This window comes from Castor canadensis, chromosome 2 (assembly GCF_047511655.1).
Source record: "Castor canadensis chromosome 2, mCasCan1.hap1v2, whole genome shotgun sequence".
NCBI lineage: Eukaryota > Metazoa > Chordata > Mammalia > Rodentia > Castoridae > Castor > Castor canadensis.
The window spans coordinates 123,911,202-123,929,369 of NC_133387.1; the positions used below are offsets into that span (position 1 = coordinate 123,911,202).

General features: G+C 35.5%; 1 protein-coding gene across 1 annotated transcript; it reads left to right on the plus strand.

Moving 5' to 3' along the window:
- Positions 1-11,295: 11,295 nt before the first annotated feature.
- LOC141418187 (olfactory receptor 4F4-like) lies at positions 11,296-12,231 on the plus strand. Its single transcript, XM_074058623.1, has one exon. The coding sequence runs from the start codon at positions 11,296-11,298 to the stop codon at positions 12,229-12,231; it is 936 nt and encodes a 311-aa protein (XP_073914724.1).
- The last annotated feature ends 5,937 nt before the right edge of the window (positions 12,232-18,168 follow it).

An 18,168-nucleotide genomic window follows, 5' to 3' on the forward strand; every position in this document is an offset into this window, starting at 1 on the left:
CTCTAGGACACTACATAGACTCTGTGATTTAGAATTGCCACAATTTCAGGAAAATCTATCTGGAGTATGTCCTCATTTTGCAATGGTGCATTAATATCTCACCACTTTTAGCTTTTCTCATGTAAAATATTCTGTGTGCTTTTTAGGACGTATGGACAAGATGTAAAGTAGATGCTATAGTGACTATACAAAAATTAATCACCAGAAAATAAAGGCAACTTTCTAATAATTTTACTTACAGAAGTTTAAGATAAACATTTTATTTTAATTTATATAATATTTTACAAGAGTATAGAGAATTTTATCTGGTTTATGAGTACAGAGAATGATGTCCTCTGAAAAGCTTCTCTGACTGTCTGCCTTGCTCGATTTCCACTTCCACCCCCTCATTGTGGTCATTTATCCATAGATATGGATCAAGAAGTCATTTTCCTAAAGGGCTGTAGCTAACACAATTACCCATCATCTGTCAACACACAAATTAGCTGACTTTTGTTGGGAGAGGAATTGACATCTTAGTCTAGTTGGAGAATTCCAACTGTAGACTAAAACAAAGTAGAATTTTCTTCACTCACACATGCACAAATAATCCCAAAATTCTGAAAAGCTCCCATATGTAGACATTGAAATTAAACTCCATTTTTATGTGTTCTCAGTCTATGAAAACTCATAAAATTTGGAGAAACTCCATGACCCAAGGATAAAACAAGATTGTATAGTATGTGGCATGCTCACCCAACATAGAGGACTTTAAAGTTCCCCACTTCAGAGCACACAAACTGCAGTAAAATCTGTATCACACTGATGACAGTATCTTATATTTCACAATAAGGCCTTAATCTTTCATATTTCTTTGTCCCTCACATTTAAGCAAAATTCAAAGTAGTTTAATATGAAAGTCATATATATAATCATGAAAGGTTTAGAACTTTTCTAGACATTTGTAATATACTGAAGGTATCTTCTCAGCTAATTCCTGGGTTTCCTGGACTCTTCTAAATAAAGGACCAGTTCTTCTGCAAGGAGACATAAGTTGACTCCCATCTTTCTTATTGTATTACTTTTACTTTTTCTCTTACCTCATAGCTTTGGCTTAAGTTATAAGTAGTCCGTTGGAAAGCAGTGGTATGAACATCCTGAAATATTCTTGATTTTGGAGGAAATGCTTTCAGATTTTCCACATTCGTGTCCGTTGGTGATGAGTTTACTACATATAGTACATATTACATTATGGGATAACATTTCTGTGACAGTTAATCTTGAATATGAACTTGATAGGATTGAGCATGTCTAAGAGGTTGTTAAAGGACACCTTTGGATGCACCTGTGAGGGTGTTACCAGAACTGATTAGATCATTAGGGTACTGACCTGATCAATGGTTTAATATACTGGTGGATTAAAATTTTTAGTAGTCTCCTGGGAGATGATGGACCTGTGGAAGGTGGATCCTGGTTAGAAAAAGTGAAAACTTTGAGTGTGTTACCATGGGCTGTTTCTTGCTCTGGCCTCACACTGTTGGCTACCTGCCATGAGTTGAAAACCTCTATTTCACATCAGCCTAGAAACAAGGAACCACCCTGCTATGAAAAACTGTAAAACTGTAAGCCAAAATAAACCCTTCTTCCCTTAACTTGTTTTCTTAAGTATATTATCACAGTGATGAGAGATCTGACAAAGATACCTTCTATACCTAGATTCTTCAGGATTTTTATAAATTTTATATTGAATGTTTGAAAGATTTTTTCTGCATGTATTGTGATAAGCATGTGGTTTTCTAATTCTTGATTCTATATGCTGTATTACATTTTTGGATTTGCATATGTTAAACTGTTCTTGTATTCTCATAATGAAACTGATTTGATAACAGTGTATTACCATTTTATGAATTCCAGAATTCAGTAATTCAAGTAATTTATTAAAAACTTTTGTGCCTATGTTCATCAATGCTATTGGTCTATTGTTTTCATTTCTCTTGTGTCCTTATTTGTTTTTGGTATTAGGGAAATAATGGCCTCATAGAATGAGTTTGGAAGTGCTCTTTACATTGATGTTTGTTCTTCAAAGTTCTGATAGAATTCAGCAGTGAATTGTTCTGGTTCTGAACTTTTCTTTCCTGGGAGAATTTTCATTATATCCTTAATCTCAATAACTGGCATTGACCTGCTTAGTTTTTATATCATTTTGATTTCATTTTGTCATTTCTGATGTGTCTAGAAATTTGTGCATTTCTTCTCAATTTTCAAATTTGCTGGAATGTAACTTTTTAAAGTAGTCCATAAGGATTCTGTTGATTAAGTACAGGCTGTTATAATACACCATTCTTGTCTCAATTTTATTAATTTGGATCCTTTCTCCATTTTTTTGATGTACAGGGTCTCTCTTTGTGCCTATGCTCCAGGAACATGTTCAAGAAATTCCTTTGACAGAATGATGGAGGGGGTGAGTTCAACTATGTTATATGATAAGAGCTTTTGTAAATATCACAATGTGCCCCCAGTACAATAGCATGATATTAAAAAAGGAAATTCCTTTGAGTAAAAATTATCATATGATCCTGCTATACCACTCTTGGGCATATATCCAATGGAATGTAAAAAAACATACAATGGTGAAACTTGCACATCCAAGTTTTTTGCAGCTCTATTCACAGTAGCCAAAGTATGGAATTAACCATCAACTGATGAATGGATAAAGAAAATAGTGTACATGTATACAGTGAAGTATTATTCAGCCATAAAGAAAAATGAAATTATACTGTTTGCAGGAAAATGAATAGAATTATATATAATCATGTTGGATGAGATAAGTCACCTGTTTTTGCTCATATGTGGAATCTAGACCTAAATAATGATAATGATTCATTCATTCATTCATTCATTCATTAATATGACATAACTGAGAAAGGAGAACTGTTTTGTGTAGGAAGCCACGAGGTGGGGAGGAGGAAAGGAGAGAGTGATATGGATTGAATATGATTGAAGTACATTGTACATGCATAAACACATATATATATATGAAAATAGCAAATTGATACCCATTAAAAACCATTAAAGCAGAGATATATATGTCCATATAGACATATACAGAGAGAATGAGATTGTATTGTTGTTTCTTTCAGAGGGAACAATGGGGGTCAGGAGAGGGAAAGAAAATGTTATAGAATGAAAAGTATTGAAACAACTATATATATGAACATAATAGAAAATAATACACTGTAAACTATTGAATATTAGGGGAGCATTAGGGGACCATAAAATTAATGGGGTTAATTTTATTAAAGCACAATATATTAAGGCCTGAGGTACCAAGGCAAAATCACCTTGAACTACCAATATAAATTTTTATTTAAACAATGAAGAGCAGGAGTGTAAAATAGGTCTTTTCTGGGGGTGAGTATGAGTGAGAAGAGGGTGGGCATAAGGAAAGCATGGACATATGTGGGATATAATTTGTATCCATATATGAAAATAGAAGAAAAAAACTGTTGAAATTGTTCTAAGAATGGGTGGGGGAATAGGGAGAATGACGCAGATGGCAAATCTAACTAAGATGTATTGTATGTGCATTATTGTCATAATTCTCTCTCTCTCTCAGACTATACTCACCCTTTGTCTCTCAGATCAAAGCATGAAGTGCATAACTGAAACTGAAGAAATGGAAAGTTTGATTAAACAATGCCTACTCTATGTTCACTTTCCACTGTTTATTGAAGCAGTGATAGACAGATGCACTCCACATTTGGTAGGTGTTATATCTAAGACTAGATAAAAGTGGGAGAGGAGAAATGGAGTTTCAATATTTGTCACAAATATATCTAAAGAATTGATTGGATCTTATTAAAGTGAAACATATTTATATGTTGTTTTTCATATAGCACAGTAGAACTTTGGTGTCTGCAGGTATATAGTTCCAAGGAAACTCTTGTTGAGGGAAAAACCACAAATGCAAAAGATGTATGGAATTCAGTACTCTGAAATTACTCAAATTTACCTATATCATACATAAATTAGATCTGAGTATCCATGGTTGAAACTGTATGGAATAGTGAACATTAGTATTACAAAATTACTGTTCATACATGTTAATATTAATCCAAGGACTAGATCTTATTTCATGCCCTTTATCTTAAAAACTGCAGATCTTTAATTCATTTTTCCCACAATGGTACTCAACTTAAGCTAAAGACATGTTGCCTTTCAACAGACTTAAATTTTTTGACTTAGAATGTTTACCATAACCTTCACCTACTTTTTGGGTACCATGTCATTTGGGAGAGAAAGATGTTCATAAAATTAAGGGCAGGGAAACACTCAGCATATCACACAAGGATTTAAACACAACTGACAAAATGCAGGACTGACTGAGTGCCTGTCCTTATCAACTGAGCTTTGCAATAGAAGCAAGAGTAATCAAAAATTTCTCTTTTGAACTTTCTTTTTTATCACACCAGGACAAACCCACGTTTTATAGGTGCATGAATAAAGCAGGATTACTGAAGTGCATTTATAAATATTTTTCCATTGTCCCTTTTCACTTTAAGAAATACTCACAGCATAATTTACAATCACACTTTCAATTTTTAGAACTCTACAGAGAATTGTCCGACCCAAAGTCTACTCTGAGTGACAGGAGTTCAAATAGGCTCATGAGAAAAATGACAGTGCTCCAGTGCTGAGCTAGACACCAGTCACAAATAATAACTCAACTACCTTCTGAACTGTCATCATGGATCTATTTTGTTATGTGGCAGGTATAAGTAAGGAACATTATATCCTCTTAACAAAGAGAATAATAAAAACATACTACATTAACATTAAAGCTTTGCTCAAGTACAACTGCTGCAAAACAACTGCTTGTATTTAATGTGCAAGATGTGATGGATTTGTAACTATGCTCACACCTCATCTCAACAAAATGGTCTCAGTCATATCCAGCCCTTCCCAAAGTTTGCTTCTGCCCTGTTCACTTTGTTTATTTTTGCATAGGCTTATTTGGAAGGTTCAAGGGGATTATTCTTTTTTCCTTTCTTTGTTTGTGATGTTTTATTTTGTAGGAAAACAAAATAACAGATATTTAAGGTCTTATGTGGTATTATTAAACATAGAACTATGTTGTATAGAAGAGCTCCAGAATTTATTCTATAATTAAATCCTTGCTGCAAACCCATTGAGAAAGAATATAGGAAATCAATTCCATTTGCAATAGTTTCAAAAAAAATCAAATACCTAGAAATAAACTTTAAAAAATTGTGAATGACCTCTATAAGGAGAACTTGTAGAGAACAAACCAGTGAAGAAGGGTGACTGAAGAAGACTACAGAAGGTGGAAAGCCTTCCATGTTCATGTGATGGAGAATCAACATAGTAAAAATGGCAACACTACTGAATGTAATCTACATGTTCAATGCAATTCTCATCAAAATCCCAATGACATTCACCACAGATATTGAAAAATCTTACACTGTTGGTGGGAATATAAACTAGTACAACCACTCTGGAAAAAAATTTAGAGGCTACTTAAAAAGGTAGACATTGATCTACCATTTGATCCAGCAATACCACTCTTGGGGATATACCCAAAAGACTGTGACACAGGTTACTCCAGAGGCACCTACACACCCATGTTTATTGCAGCACTATTCACAATAGCCAAGTTATGGAAACAGCCAAGATGACCCACCACTGATGAATGGATTAAGAATATGTGGTATCTATACACAATGGAATTTTACGCAGCCATGAAGAAGAACAAAATGTTATCATCCGCTGGTAAATGGATGGAATTGGAGAACATCATTCTGAGTGAGGTTGGCCTGGTCCAAAAGACCAAAAATCGTATGTTCTCCCTCATATGTGGACATTAGATCAAGGGCAAACACAACAATGGGATTGGACTTTGAGCACGTGATAAAAGCGAGAGCACGCAAGGGAGGGGTGAGGATAGGTAAGACACCTAAAAAGTTAGCTTAGCATTTGTTGCCCTTAACACAGAGAAACCAAAGTAGATACCTTAAAAGCAACTGAGGCCAATAGGAAAAGGGGACCAGGAACTAGAGAAAAGGTTAGATCAAAAAGAATTAACCCAGAAGGTAACACACACGCACAGGAAATCAATGTGAGTCAACGCCCTGTATAGCTATCCTTATCTCAACCAGCAAAAACCCTTGTTCCTTCCTATTATGGCTTATATTCTCTCTACAACAAAATTATAAATAAGGGCAAAATAGTTTCTGCTGGGTATTGAGGGGGTGGGGGAGAGGGAGGGGGCGGAGTGGGTGGTAAGGGAGGGGGTGGGGGCAGGGGGGAGAAATGACCCAAGGCTTGTATGCACATATGAATAATAAAAGAAAAAAAAAATAAAGTTCATTTGGAAACACAAAAGACTACAAATAGCCAAGGAAATACTGAACTAAATGAGCAATGCTGGAGGTAGCACAACTGACTTCAAACTGCAATGCAGAGTCATAGCAATAAAAACAGCATGATACTGGCACAAAAACAGATATGAAGACCAATGGAACGGAATAGAGGACCCAGATATGAATCCACACAGCTATGCCCACCTTATTTTTGACAAAGGTGCCAAAAATATACAATGGAAAAAAGATAACCTCTTCAACGAATGTTCTTGGTAAAAGTGGTTATCTGCCTGCAGAAAACTGAAACTAGATTCATGCCATATCCCTGTACTAGTATCAATTCAAAGTGGATTAAGGACCTTAATATCAGACCTGAAACTGTGAAGTTAACACACCAAAGAGCAGGGAATAATCTAGAAGCAGTAGGTATAGGCAAGGACTTTCCCAGTAGAACTCCAGGAGCCCAGCAACTAAGAGAAAAGATGGACAAATGGGACTACATGAAATTAAAATGATTCTGCACAAAAAAAGAAATGGTTTTTAAACCGAGGAGAACACCCACAGAGTGGGAGAAATATTTGCTAGCTACACATCAGACAAAGGGCTGATATCCAGAATATACAGGGAGTTTAAAAAAACTAAACTCCCCCAAAATCAATGAGCCAAAAAAGAAGTGGAAAACTGAACGAAACAAAAATTTTTCAAAGGAAGAAATCCAAATGGACAAAAAAAAAAAAAAAAAAAAAAACACGTGAAAAAATGCTCATCATTCCTGGCAATAAAGGAAATGCAAATCAAAACCACAGTATGATTCTACCTCACCCCTGGTAGAACAGTTAGCATCAAAGAAACCAACAACAACAAATGTTGGTGAAGATGGGGGATAAACGGAACCCTCATACACTGCTGCTGGGAAAGTAAGCTATTTCAACCTCTTTGAAAAACAGTATGGAGGCTTCTTTAAAAATTAAACATAGATCTGCCATATGATCCAGCAATACCACTCCTAGGGATATGCCCGAAGGAATGCGACTCAGGTTATTTCAAAGCACCTGCACACCCATGTTTATTGCAGCACTATTCAAAATAGCCAAGATATGGAAAAAAGTCAAGATGCCCCACTACCAATGAATGGATTAAGAAAATGTGGTGGTATTATGGAATTTTACTTGGCCACGAAAAAGAACAAAATTTTGTCATTCACAAGTAAATGGATGGAACTGGAGAACATCATCTTAAGTGAAGTTAGCCAGGCTCAGAAGGCCAAAATCATATGTTCTCTCTCATATGCAGATAATAGGCATAAAACAAATGCAGTAATATTATTGGACATGGGTTACACACTAAGGCAAGAATGTGCACAAGAGAAATAAGGAAAGGAAAGGAAACCTAAAACTTGAAAGTTTTTGATGTGCTTAATATAGAGGAGCAAAAAAGTAATCTTAAACTGGCAGTGGCCACTATGAGAAGGTGACCAGGAAGTAGTGCAGAGGTCAGACAGAGATGAACCAATGTACGTTGTAATACACAAGTGCATGGAAGCAAAGCTAGGAATCTCTTTGTACAGTTATCTTTATCTCAAGCTAGCAAAAATGCTGTCTTTCTTGTATCTCTTATGTTTTCTCTTCAACAAAATCAGAGAACAAGAAGGCAGAACAGGTTTCTGCCCAGAAGCTCCAGGGGGAAGGGGCAGGGAGTGGTGGCCCAAACAATGTGCAAATGTAAAATGAGAAGATTTTTTAAAAGGAAGAATAAAATGAAATAATAAGAAAAAAAAAATCCTTGCAACACTGAATACCTATTTCCCTCCTCCCTCAGCTATGGAAACCACTATCCTATTCTCTGCTTCTATGACTTTAATTATTTGAATCTTCATATAAGTGGAATCACACATTGTTTCCTTGACAGGTTTATCTCACTTAGTAGGTGTCCTTAACATTCATTCATGTTGTTACGAATGGAAGTATTTCCTGTGCAAGGTCCAATAACGCCTCATAATATGTATATGCCACATTTTTTCTGTTGGTTCATATGTCCATAGACACCTAAGTAGTTTAATATCATAACCATTGTTCATAATATTTCAATGAACACAGAAGTCAGTATCTCTTCAAAATAAGTATGTACACACAGTGAAAGGATTTTTTTCCAGTGAATTTCTGCAGGTTTTGATAACTTCTACACCATTTCACATTACTACCAAAAATGTACAAGGTTTCCAAGTTCTCCATGTCTGAGCAACATTTTTAATCTTTTCTCTAAGCATTCTTATCTTCCATTTCTACTAGTTTTTAATGATCTTGAGCCCAGCACTGAAAATGGTGCAATATTTCACTGTGTCTTCAGTTCAGGAGAAGTTTGAGGCCAGGGATCCCCAAGGAATGTGAAAGTAAAAGTCTTTCCAAACACTTAGCCCCACATAAAACACAGATACGAAATGTTTCCAGCCTAGATACTACATTTTTCATTGTATTTATGCCATCTGAGCTGAATTTCCTGTTGCACACACAGGTCACAGCAGAAAAGGAGTTGGACATTATTTCAGGTGTAGGGAGGAATTTATCTTCAAACTTGTTATGGGGGAAACATGGTTTCAGAAGTGATTGCTGCAGGTAAGTACATTCAGAAATCTCTGATTTTTGTACATTCACTTTTATTCATATCCACTAATCTCAGAATAATTTTTAGTTTCTGTTTACCACCATCTTTAGCTCCACATTGATCTTGGAGTTCTGAATGTGTTATTTAGTTATGTGTTTCACAAAAACATTATAGGAGTTTTTCCAGCTAATCCTTGAGACAAATGAAGTCCTTAAAGTAGTTTTTCTCAGTTACAAAAGGCAATGACCTTATAAATTCTTACAAATTCTCAGACCCTTAAGTGGGGTAGGCATGGATTTTATAGGACATTTAATTTACCAAAATATTTTCTAAATCTCTTTTGGGTTTTGTCTGTGCTACCAATTTTTCACAGTGTATGAGTAGCTTAAAAACCCAGATATTAACATTCATAACCCAAGATGATGACAATAAAATTTAATAAACATGAACTTTTTTGATAATGTTATTGGCATTTAAATTTGTCTACATTCATATTTCTTCACAGAGTAAACATCTTATTTCAAAATATTACTATTTTTTCTGGTTTTCTTTTTTATTTTATCACTTTAGGTTTAATTAAATGTGTATACATTGCTTGAGCCACCTCCCCACACTGCTGCTACTGGGCAGAACCTGTTCAACTTCTTGTTCTCCAATTTTGTTGAGATGATAAGAAAGACATAGCGTTTTGCTAGCTTGAGACACAGACATCTATACAGAGAGATTCCTAGCATTTCATCTATGCACGTGTGTATTACAACCAAGTTGGTTCATCTCTGCCAGACCTCTTCAAAGTTCCCTTCCCATAGTGGCCTCTGCCAGTTTAAGATTATTTTATTCACTTCTCAAAGTAAGCACATCAACCACATTCAAACTTTAGGTTTCATTCCCTTTCCCTTTTCCTCCTGTGCACATTCTCCTCTTAGCGTGTGGCTCATATCCAATAATATTACTGCATTTGTTTTAGGTCTAAAATCCTCATATGGGGAAGAACATGCACGTTTTGGCCTTTTGAGCCTAGTGAACATAATTTCCTCAAAATCAATTTGATTTTTTTCTAGCTTAAAAGTTATGTTGGAGGCTTTGGAATCAAACAGAACTCAGATTACATTCCAGTCAGCTCCTCACTGTAGTACTTGGGGAAACTAAATTTTCACATCTGAAAATGACCAAAAATATGATTATTAAAGTATAATGTTTAATGTGGGTTGCAAAGGCTGGCATATAATATCTGGTAATAGTTGACTTTTTGATCTTCCAGTTTCCATTCTAAAAGTCACTAAAGAAAAAGTACATACTAAGATAAATAAAGACAAAAAGAAGAGTAGAATTAGTAAGGGAGAAAAGGAAGGTGGAAAGAAGGAGAGCAATATTGAAGGAAGGACAACAGTTAAAGAGGGAGAGATAGAGGACAGAAGAAAGAAATTGGAAAAAACGAATTGCTTTTCTGGATTAAAATGTAAATATTAATCATTAAAGTAATTTAAGTAATGTGGATGAGTAGTTTAAATATGAGTGAACATAGAGGCTATTCTATTCCCCGTGATGACATTCAGGACTCAAAGTTGCTGACACACATCTACTGTTCAACCTACTCTCGAAAAGAAATCTTACCAGTTAGAGCTCAAGACGAGTCAATGTATGACAGCATGCACAGGACAAGAAATGGGTGATTTGGCAGAAATACACTGACATGAAGAAATTGAAACTGTCAATAAATACTATACACAATGCTAAGAATGAGCACTGAGCCTCTGGACTCTTTTGAACACAAATGTTCTATCTCAGGACATTTGATAACAGTTCCTCCCATGGTTGGTAATAGACTTTGGTTCAATTCAGGTTGCTCATGCATATCCACTTATCATAGATTTATGTCGGAGAATTACGTGTTTTGTTTCTGAAGTGTGTCATTAGATGACTTCCCTGTATCCATTCTGGGTGAGGCTTCAAATATATTTTAGAGCTATTCATTGAAGAAATTTCTGTCTGATTCCCAATAGAAGAGATAGATTCAATGCTTACAAAAAATGTTTTATGGAGAACATTTACTGCTGACATTTTAAATTAAAATATTCATTTTCACACCTGTGTGTAATGTACTTCTTCTGGGCAATTTATGACCTGCCTCTCTGGACTTAGGTACGTCTGTCTTGACACACGTCTATGCATGCATTTAAATTCAAGAAACACTTATATTAAATTTCAGGTTTAATGAAATGCTAAGAGATGTACCTGGATATTTTCTGCTTGTTTGAATGTTGAGTGTTTTCTTCTATTCCAGGTATCTGTAATTCACCAGTTCTTTGCATCTCAGTAGATCATACTGTACTGAATGGAGGAAGCAAACAAGTCTGTGGTTTCTGAGTTTATTTTTCAGGGATTTTGCACCTCTAAAGAACTCCAGATCTTCCTCTTCCTGCCATTTTCTACAATATACCTGATGACCTTTGTAGGTAACCTTTTTGTTGTGGTAGTGATCCTCACTGACCATCATCTCCACTCCCCTATGTACTTCCTGTTAGCCAATCTTTCATTTGTTGACTTCTGCCTTTCCTCAGTTACCACCCCAAAGCTGACCACAGACCTCCTACAGGACAGTAAAACCATTTCATTTGGGGGCTGTATGATCCAGATCCTCGGTGTGCACTTCCTCGGAGGGGCTGAGATGGTAATTCTTGTGACAATGGGTTATGACCGTTATGTGGCCATCTGCAAACCACTCCATTACAGCAGCATCATGGACAGACAGAAGTGCATTGGGCTAATTTGGGTATCATGGATCATTGGCTTTTTGCATTCCATAATTCAAGTGGTCATAATTCTGGGTTTGCCCTTCTGTGGACCCAGAGTAGTGGATAGCTTTTTCTGTGACATTCCTTTGGTGATGAAATTAGCATGTGTGGATACTGACACTTTAACAATAGTCATAAATTCTAATAGTGGTATTTATGCAACAACTTCTTTCATTCTCTTAATGATCTCCTATACTTACATACTATTAACTGTTTTACTTTACTCTAAAAATGGTGCATCAAAGGCACTCTCTACTTGTACATCCCACATCACAGTGGTGGTGCTGTTCTTTGGACCCTGCATTTTCATCTACCTATGGGCAGTCAATATCACTTGGGTGGATAAGTTTCTTGCTGTGTTTTACACAATAATCACACCTGTCCTTAATCCAGCCATTTACACACTTAGAAATAATGAGATTAAGAATGCCATTACAAGGCTGGGTCGTGGTTTAAGTGGTAGATCACTTGCCTAGCTAGTGCCTTGAGTTCAACCCTAAGTACTGCAATAATAATAATAATAATAATTAATAATAATATTAATGCCCTAAAGAAACTGGTAATTATCATGTGAACACAAGGTGTATTTGTGAGGTATCTCCTGTAATCAGAAACTCAGCTGTGTGCACTCCAGTTAGCCACATTTGATCATTACATTGAACTTCATAAATGATGCGTGCATTTCTGTAAGCTATGAGTGTTCACAGATGTAAGGTTTGTATATTTTTCATTATGAAAATATGTCCTAAAATACGATACACAGAATCTTGCTCCTTTGAGAAAATTATATTTCTGAATAAATATCCCTACGTGTAAGTTCAAAGATTTTACATTGGTGATAATAATGAAAGCTCTAAAAATAACATTTGCCACAATTTATTGAACACTACTTGTGTTCCCAAAACTATGCATGGCATTAGCCTAGATAATATTGTTTACAAAATACATAGTTTTCAGTACTCTCTCTTCTAAAACTGCAGCATCACATATCTAAATTAGCTAGAAATGATAATAAGATATTTGAATGTTCTGCATCCATGGAGAAAAGAAAATGATGAATGAATCAAAGCACAATACAATTACTCTTGCTCTCTGTGACAGAACCTCTGTAATGCAACATTTCTAATATTTTTTTCCTTAAATAAACAGGAAGAAGTGTTTATAATGTGAAATATTTTCTCAGTTATTAAATGAATTTTGTGATTGCAGTTTTATCTTACTTGAAGAAATAACAAGGACAGCTATTAGTATGTGGAAGGAGAAGGATTCATTGTTTCAAAGCAAAATAAATCTCCACGGCCAAAGAGAAGCCATCAATGACAAACACAGCACAATTCTCCATTCTCTGCAAAATTCAGATAGCTATGTGGTTATGGATTATGTGCCTAGCAAACTTTCTGCTTTCTTTTTTTTTTTCATTTTTCTTTTATTATTCATATGTGCATACAAGGCTTGGTTTATTTCTCCCCCCTGCCCCCACCCCCTCCCTTACCACCCACTCCACCCCCTCCCGCTCCCCCCCTCAATACCCAGCAGAAACTATTTTGCCCTTATCTCTAATTTTGTTGTAGAGAGAGTATAAGCAATAATAGGAAGGAACAAGGGGTTTTGCTGGTTGAGATAAGGATAGCTATACAGGGCATTGACTCACATTGATTTCCTGTGCGTGGGTGTTACCTTCTAGGTTAATTCTTTTTGATCTAACCTTTTCTCTAGTTCCTGGTCCCCTTTTCCTATTGGCCTCAGTTGCTTTAAGGTATCTGCTTTAGTTTCTCTGCATTAAGGGCAACAAATGCTAGCTAGTTTTTTAGGTGTCTTACCTATCCTCACCCCTCCCTTGTGTGCTCTCGCTTTTATCATGTGCTCATAGTCCAATCCCCTTGTTGTGTTTGCCCTTGATCTAATGTCCACATATGAGGGAGAACATACGATTTTTGGTCTTTTGGACCAGGCCAACCTCACTCAGAATGATGTTCTCCAATTCCATCCATTTACCAGCGAATGATAACATTTCGTTCTTCTTCATGGCTGCATAAAATTCCATTGTGTATAGATACCACATTTTCTTAATCCATTCGTCAGTGCTGGGGCATCTTGGCTGTTTCCATAACTTGGCTATTGTGAATAGTGCCGCAATAAACATGGATGTGCAGGTGCCTCTGGAGTAACAGTCTTTTGGGTATATCCCCAAGAGTGGTATTGCTGGATCAAATGGTAGATAGATGTCCAGCTTTTTAAGTAGCCTCCAAATTTTTTTCCAGAGTGGTTGTACTAGTCTACATTCCCACCAAAGAAACTTTCTGCTTTCTAAGGAAACTGTCACCTGACAACAACCTCCTCCCAAAATACACACAACCACACACAAACATACGAGTGACATATTTAATATGTGTGGGTTAAACATGTGTGTACACACATTTGTTTTTATGTGTATGTACTCATATGTCTGTTTGTGTATATTTTGGTTCATATGTGTGGTAAAATAGAGATGGAAATGCAGCCTATTTTATTGTTAGTTGCGTTGGATTGGGTAAGACTTTTATTTCAACATTGTACAGTCTTCTAAAACAAACTAAATTTTCTAATATTTAATATTCTATACAACTTGGTGTCATTTTCTGAGTAAAAGTGTATGCACACATTTTCACAAAATCTTAATGTCTACTTCATTCTTATATAGAAAAGCAATTCATAATTTCTTGGATCTCATGTCTGTACCAATATCTCATAAGCTGATAGTTAAAATCTATCTTCTCTCTACATAAAAAATAAAGGGTTCATGATAACACTACAACTGATGTAGCAAAAACAAATAAATAACTGTAGTAATGGTTTCCTCAAATCAGATTATTTTGGAAGCATTACTCATGTCTGTCTGCAGACCTGCATGGGAACATATGGTGACTTCCTGGAATATTATGGTGTGGCTTTATCTTACCTGCACTCATTTACATATTCCTCTATTCTTATTAGTCAAGAGTATTTCTTAAGTGATTTAAAGACCGCATATACCTTCCTCTTTCACCTGCCTATGGAAACAATATTACAACAGGACATCTTAACCAAGCTCTTGTTACAGTATATACTTAGTTTATGTAGATTTAAAATGATGTGTTAATGTCCAACCTGTCTATAGGTATGGGAATTTTATTTAACTCATCAGCAATTCAATGAGCTTCTCTTTAAAGGAATTTGTGTTTCAAAAGAATTACAATGGAAACTTAGAATCATTTTGAGCTGAAAACTAGTAAAAGTTTAAAAATAGAGAAAAATGTGTGGCACAGTTGCTTTCATTCTCCCAGAGACATTGTTACATTTAAAAAAAAAGGATAATATTCATATAAATGAATAATGTATCCATCTCAAAAAAATAAACTTAGGTAGAAGGACATAAGATCAAAAACTGAAGCTTTTTTAAAATTCAAAGTATGAATAAATCCCAAATTGGTTTTTCCAAAGACCAACAAAACTGATAAGAAGAGAAAGAAAACAGCACAAGTAATGAAAGCCAGGGCTGAAAAAGAAATTCAACAGATCCCACATCCTTTACAGAAATTATAATGTGATGTTACACCAATAAATTAAAGATTTACATGAAACGAACAATTAAAACAGTTACTGAAGCAAGAACATATTTTGTATTGGTGTGTATTCAATCTAAAAATATTGGCTTTCACTGTGACATTTTTGTAAGTGTACATAAGGTTTTTGAAGATGCTTCTCCCATGAATTACCCACACTTGTCTCCCCACCCTCTTCCCTGGGACCTAATGCCTACTAGTCCCTCTTCCACTTTCATGTCTGTCTTTTGGATTTGGACTTCTCTCACTTAACATGATGATCTCTAGTCCCATTCATTTTCCACCAAGTGACATGATTTCATTTTTTTGTTATTTTTGATTGGTATAAAACAATAAAATAAGGGGGTTCCATAGATGTGCACTTTGCACTTGGAGGAAGTTCACTCCTGCATTGTATTCCCATTCCCTCCTCCCTCCTTCCCCCTTTTCCAAAGTGTTTGGTGGGTTTGACTACACTGTCAACTATGGCTATATGTAATTGACTTCGATCCTCTTCACCCTTTTCTCCCCTCTCCCCTTCTCCCACTGATCCCTACCCCAAAGTGTCCTGCTTTTTTATTTATGTTCCATTATCATCATTAGGTCTAGATTCCACAAATGAGCAAAAAGATGCAATACTTGGATTTTGAACTTGGCTTATCTCACACAACATCATGATCTCCAGTTCCATCCATTTTCCTGAAAATGACATAATATCAGTTTTCTTTATGGCTGAGTAATATTTGTTTATCTATTCATCAGTTGTTGGGTTCCACAGTTAGGTTCTTGTGAACAGAGCTACAATAAACATGGGTATACAGATATCTCTCTTGTATGTTGAGTTGAACTACTTCAGATATATGACCAAAAGGGTATAGCTGGGTCATAAGGTAGGTCTATTTTTAGTTTGTTGAGGAGTCTCCATGTGGATTTCCTAGTGGTTATACAGATTTATGTTCCCACCAACAGTGTATGAGGGTTCCTTTTGGCTGCATCCTTACCAACAATCATTTTGTTAGCTTTCTTCATGACAGCCCTTCTGACTGGGGTGAGGTGTAATTTTAGTGTAGTTTTAATTGGTATTTCCTTTATGGTTAAAATTTTGTATGTTTTTCATGTATTTGTTAATCATTTGTATTTCCCCTGAGAACTGTGTTCAACTTTTTACACATATATTAATTTAATATTTGGCTCTTTTGCAATTTAATTTTTGAGATCTTTCTATATTCTGGATATTAGTCCTTAATTCATTGAATAGCTGTTGAAGATTTTCTCTCAATTGTTTGTTGTCTTTTGATTTTGATAATTGTTTCTTTGATTTACAGAAACTTTTTAATTAGAAACAGTTCTACATGGCAATTTTTACTCTTATTTTCTGGGTATTTGGAGTCCTACTCACAAAATGGTTACCTATGCCTGTATCTTCCAGAGCTCCCCTATGTTTTCCTGTAGTAGTTTCAAAATTTCAGATCTCAAGGTGAGTTAGGGATCCAGTTTCAGTCTTCTGCATGTAGATAACCAGTTTTCAAGCACCATGTGTTAAAGGGGCTGTACCTGTGTAGTTTTATTTCTGGGTCTTCTATTCTGTTCCATTGGTCTTTATGTCTGCTTTTGTGCCATTACCATGCTGTTTTTCTCACTATGGCTCTGTAGTATAATTTGAAGTCGGATACTGTGATTCCTCCCATGTTACTCTTTTTGCTCAGGACTGCTTTTGCTATGTGGGGTTTCTTATGCTTCTGTGTGAATTTTAGTATTGACTCTTCTAGTTCTATAAAGAATGATATTGGAAATTTGATGGACATTGCATTGAGACTATAGGTTGCTTTTGATAGAATAACTATTTTCACAGTATTAATTCTACCAAACTGTAAACATGGGATGTCTTTCAGTCTTCTGGTTTCTTCTTCAATTTCTATCTTTAAAGTTTTATATTGTTCATTGTAGAGGTCTTTTACCTCCTTGTCTTTGTTTATATCTAGACAAATTGAGCCTGCTTTGAGGAATTGTATTTCCAGTTTCTTTCTCAATCACTTAATTGTTAGTATATAGAAAAGCTACTGATTCATTTGGTAGTGCTGTAGCTGAATTCAGGGCCTCATGCTTGCTAGAGAAGTACTCTAACACTTGAGTCATGCCTCCAGCCCCAGAGTTACTGATTATTGCATATTGATTTTGTATCCTGTTAGGTGACTGAAAGAATTTATAGGATCTAGGAGTTTTCTGGAGTTTTTAGGATCTTTTAAGTATAGTATACCACCTATGAATAGGGTAATTTCACCTCTTACTTCCTTATTTGAATTTCTTTTATTTCTGTTTATTGACTTACTGCTCTGACTAGGAATTCCAGTACAAGAAGAATAAGAATGCAAATGTGTAAAAATAAGGATGTGGAGACAATCAGCCTCATCTCATCCTTGTCTTTAGAGGACATGAATTCAGTTTCCTCCATTTAATATGATGTTGGATGTAGGTTAGTCATATATGTCTTTTATTGTGTTTGGGGATCCTTCCTTTTTGCTAGTGTCATTAGTGCTTTTGTCATGAAGGGATGTTGAATACTTACAAAAGGCTTTTGCGGCATCAATTCAAATGATCATTGCCCTTATTTCTGTTCAGAATGTATTACATTCATTGACTTACATATGTTGAACCATTTTTACATCCCTACAATTAAGCCAACTTCATCATGATGTTAAATCTTTTCTTGTGCTGTTAACTTCAACTTGAAAGTATTATATTGAGAATTTTTCCATCCATGCTCACCAAAGTGCTTTATCTATAATTCTCCTTTTTGTTATTGTATCCTTGCCTAGTTTTGGAATGAGTACAATACTGGATTCATATAAACAG